At 42.4% G+C, this 3,785-nt stretch overlaps 1 protein-coding gene across 1 annotated transcript in view; it reads left to right on the top strand.

The window, feature by feature from the left end:
• Window positions 1-1,387: 1,387 nt before the first annotated feature.
• The window catches only part of SEL1L (sel-1 suppressor of lin-12-like (C. elegans)), a 40,979-nt gene continuing 38,581 nt past the window's right edge, over window positions 1,388-3,785 (top strand). The window contains exon 1 of the mRNA XM_009319516.1: window positions 1,388-1,445. Coding sequence (XP_009317791.1) covers window positions 1,388-1,445 — 58 coding nt within the window. The remainder of the gene's footprint in view (window positions 1,446-3,785) is intronic.

The raw sequence follows: 3,785 nt of genomic DNA, 5'->3' as shown, positions 1-3,785 counted from the left end.
TAACTGACACCGCCACATCCATAAGTGCAAGTAAAGTGCAACGTAGATGAAATTTTTAGGTTGCAGACAGCGTTAGTTTTAGTTTCCTTCTGTATCTGCACTGCAACTCATGAGACGCCTCTCAGGAAATCATGTCAAAGGCACTCTAATACACCTAAATTCACATGTATGTGCAGCAGTACAGAAAGGGAACAGACTACCTCTTGCGATTTCCAATTATAGACCCTTAACTGTTAGACTATGTTTCTTCTAAATAAAACTGTTTTCCTCATTTTGTCCAGCTTCTGAAATTTAGGGGCTAGAATAGAATTCTACTGATTTTACACAGCATTACTTCAATACTTAAAATGTTTTTTAAATTATAAATACTATGTTTTCACCAGACTTGTACACAGATTGGCCTGATGTCAGTACACTTTATCTCTAGAGTAGGCTGGCATTTGTTATGCTGTAACACACTGCAAACTCATTTGCGTTTGCTATTCATTGTCATCTGAAGACAGGACCTTGAGCACACAACCAACTGGATAACATTATTTTTAGTGCAAGCCCACCAACTGTCCTTGCCGGAAGGCTTCCACACCAGGCAGAGAGCTCAAGCTCTTAGTACAATTCAGAGACATAAGAAATCTATACAAGCAAGTAACTCATGCCCCTGGGACTGTAACATTACAAGTCTGGTAAGCATGTAATGCTCAGGTTTCATTAAATCCTATAGGAAATCTCACTGAAGATAACTTGAGCTCTTCCCTTGAGAAAATGAGCAGTAAAAAAAGCAAGTGATAGCAGTAACACAATAGCAGAGGTAAAACCAGAACCAATACAAAAAGCAGCATGATTCCAGGACCTTAAACAAACGAGTATTTTTCTCTGTGTCACTGTAGGAGTACATACAATGTAAGAACATCTGGTTCATTAAGCTATCCGGTTAAGGACTATTCAGTGTAATAGAAATAACAAGCAACAAGGAAAGCAATAAAGGAAACAGACACACAAACATTAATGAGCAGGTAATAAGGTAGACAAAGACCAGAACTCTTCAGTCACTGATTGATGGGCTGTTAAAAGGAACTACTTGGGCATAGTCTGGGGTGGGGGGAAATCAAGATTTTCGTGAGTATGATGAGATATTTGAGGGGGTTTGTGGGAGTGTACCAAAAACATGGAATAATAGAAAGAACTTGTGGGGTTATGTAAAAATTATGGGATCTTTATGGGAAGTAACAAAGGTAAGGAAAGTGAGGGATAAAGATGGATAGCAGAGGAACAAACATGGGACACTTGTCTGAGCCCTACACCTGATCAACACAGTGTATCCTATCTTCTTATTAAATCCTGTTACTGACTCTACCTTTGTAATCTCACTCTGTCCTATGCGAGTGCTACGATGTCCAATTGTCAGCCGCTGGAGAACAGACCATGGATCACCAGGCCTGTAGATCCAGGTGCGAAAAACAGAGAGACCAGAATACAACAGAGGTCTGGGTGCCAGCGACTGGGGAAGGGATCATGCACCGTTGGGAGTGGGGTGTGTGCTGCTGGGGTCTAAGCACCAGCAACTGGAGCAGGGACTGTGGCTCACAGGGCCCATAGGTCTAAGCGCCAGCCAGCAGCTGGAGAGACCAGACTGTATTTCCCCAGGGAATTTAACTGTGTGTACATGCATGTGTACACATATACATACTTTTGCTAGCAAACCTTTAGTTGGGCTAGCCAGGAAGCAGAAGACCTGTATCTGGAAAGACTCCAGGTCCGAGTCAGTAACGAGGTAAGGGACGCAGGGTCCATGCATGGACATTAGATCACCACCTGGTGATCGAGAATTTGAGGGATGCATGGGCAAGGGGTGCATGTGAGAACAGTGCATGAATGTGCGCATCTGTTTTGCTACTGAACGTCAAGCCAGACTACCTGGTAAGTAGGGGAGGCCCTGCATACTGGGTAAGGGCCAAGGGTCTAGGCATGGATATTAGAGCCCACACTGATATTAGAGAGATCTGTAGGCGCGGATGTATTCAGGAAGCTAGAGAGCAAGGGCTGCTGTTTTCACTAATGAGCTCCAACCCTTACCAGCTGGAGTGGAGAAACAGGACTGGGCTATCTCCATTTCTGTTTATGCGAATGCTGGTAGTTCACGATGTCGGCTAATTAACTTCTATGGTTTGTTACTGGTCTGGACTGGCTGACAGCTCTTAGAGCTACATCCTTCTTATTCCTCTCGACTGGAGTCCTCACAAAAGCCATGCCAACAACTTATTTTCTAACATAAAATGGAAGAATGTTCCTTCCTCTCTCCATCACTGCTTCTCTCTCCCTCATTCCCTGTGATGGGGCACTTGATTATCACACATCAGGTGATATTCAGCTTGGTAGTTTTCACCTTTGCTCCCTCAGGTTGCTTAATTAACATTTGTATTGTGTCTCTTACTTTGCATATGGGCCTTGCTAGAATCATAACCCTCCTACAGCCATGAACACTGGAGATTTAGGAATATTATTCTCCTTGTAATTGTTTCCTCAGAAATAAGTGTCCAGAAACTTTAAAAAGCATAGTAAAACAAAGTAAAAAGTATCATTAAAAAGCTATGAAAATTAGTCTGTCTAAAACTGCATGTTTTGCACTCTAATTAAAAAAAAAAAAAAGATGTGTCCTTTTTGTCAGAAAAATCTGTGAGAAAGCCAGTGTATTTTGGGACGGAAACCTTCCCTGAGAGGTGGCTGAGGCTCTCTCCTTTTTATTTTTTTAAAGCAAGCTGAAAACTTTATGAGAATATTCTGCAAGGATGTCTTGGGAAATTGCTCTTCAAAACATACCAAGCTTCATACCTCTCCCACTTCTGCAGTTTTCCATTTAAAAAAAAAAAAAAGTCATACAAGAAAGTTTCCACAATCAAAATGAAAAGCAGTGTTGCTACAAAGGAGAAAGTTGTGTGATCTAACTATAGACTGAAGACAAGCATGAGAGTATGAGAAATGCTCAGAAAGTTACCGTGCATATCACTAAACTACTCAAAATTTAACTCACACACTTCCACTCTCCTATCTGGTGAATGACTAATACTACATCATGCCATACAAGTACTAGGCAGTATTTAAATAGGTCCAATTCAAAAACCTCTTAAAAATTTAGATTAGATAACGCTTTGGGAAACTAAACCTAAGTGTACCTAAAACACAAAGGATGTCGTCTGAGTCCTTACTATTTGTGTTGTCACTTGGACTAGTGCATAAAAGGCCACCACATTTTGGCACAGAATAGAGACGAGGAACACAGCAAAAATACCTAAGCTTCCGTTCAGAGCTTCATAGAAGAAAACGCAAAGCTGATTAAGAAAAGTAATGGGAATTTTACGGCTGCTGCACACATAAATGGAAAGGCAGCAGTAAGTTTACCACACTTAAAGAGTACAGCGTATACTAAATTTATTGGAACTCAGTCTGCAGTATTATCTGATTTATTTGGAAGATGATTAATTAATTCAGAAAAAAAAGTATCTCCTTCCCCCATATTTTTTTCCTCTTGTTCCTCCATTTGACTTAACCACACACACAGAGCTTCAGATGTAGAATAAGTTTGGTTAGAAGCGACCTCCGGAGGTCACCTAGCGCAACCCCTGCTCGCAGGGGGGCCGATTACATCAGGGTGAGGAGGCATTTGCTCACTCAAGTCTCGAACACCTCCAGGGCTGGGAACACCCCAAGTGCTCCCGGCAGCCCGCCCCAGCACCTGGCACCCCTCACTCAGAGCAACACGGGCACCGCCGCCGAGCCCCGGCCCCGGCCCC

The sequence above is a fragment of the Pygoscelis adeliae genome, unplaced genomic scaffold (genome assembly GCF_000699105.1).
Source record: "Pygoscelis adeliae isolate BGI_AS28 unplaced genomic scaffold, ASM69910v1 Scaffold71, whole genome shotgun sequence".
In the NCBI taxonomy this organism is placed as follows: Eukaryota; Metazoa; Chordata; class Aves; order Sphenisciformes; family Spheniscidae; genus Pygoscelis; species Pygoscelis adeliae.
This window is presented reverse-complemented; position numbering and strand designations above follow the sequence as displayed.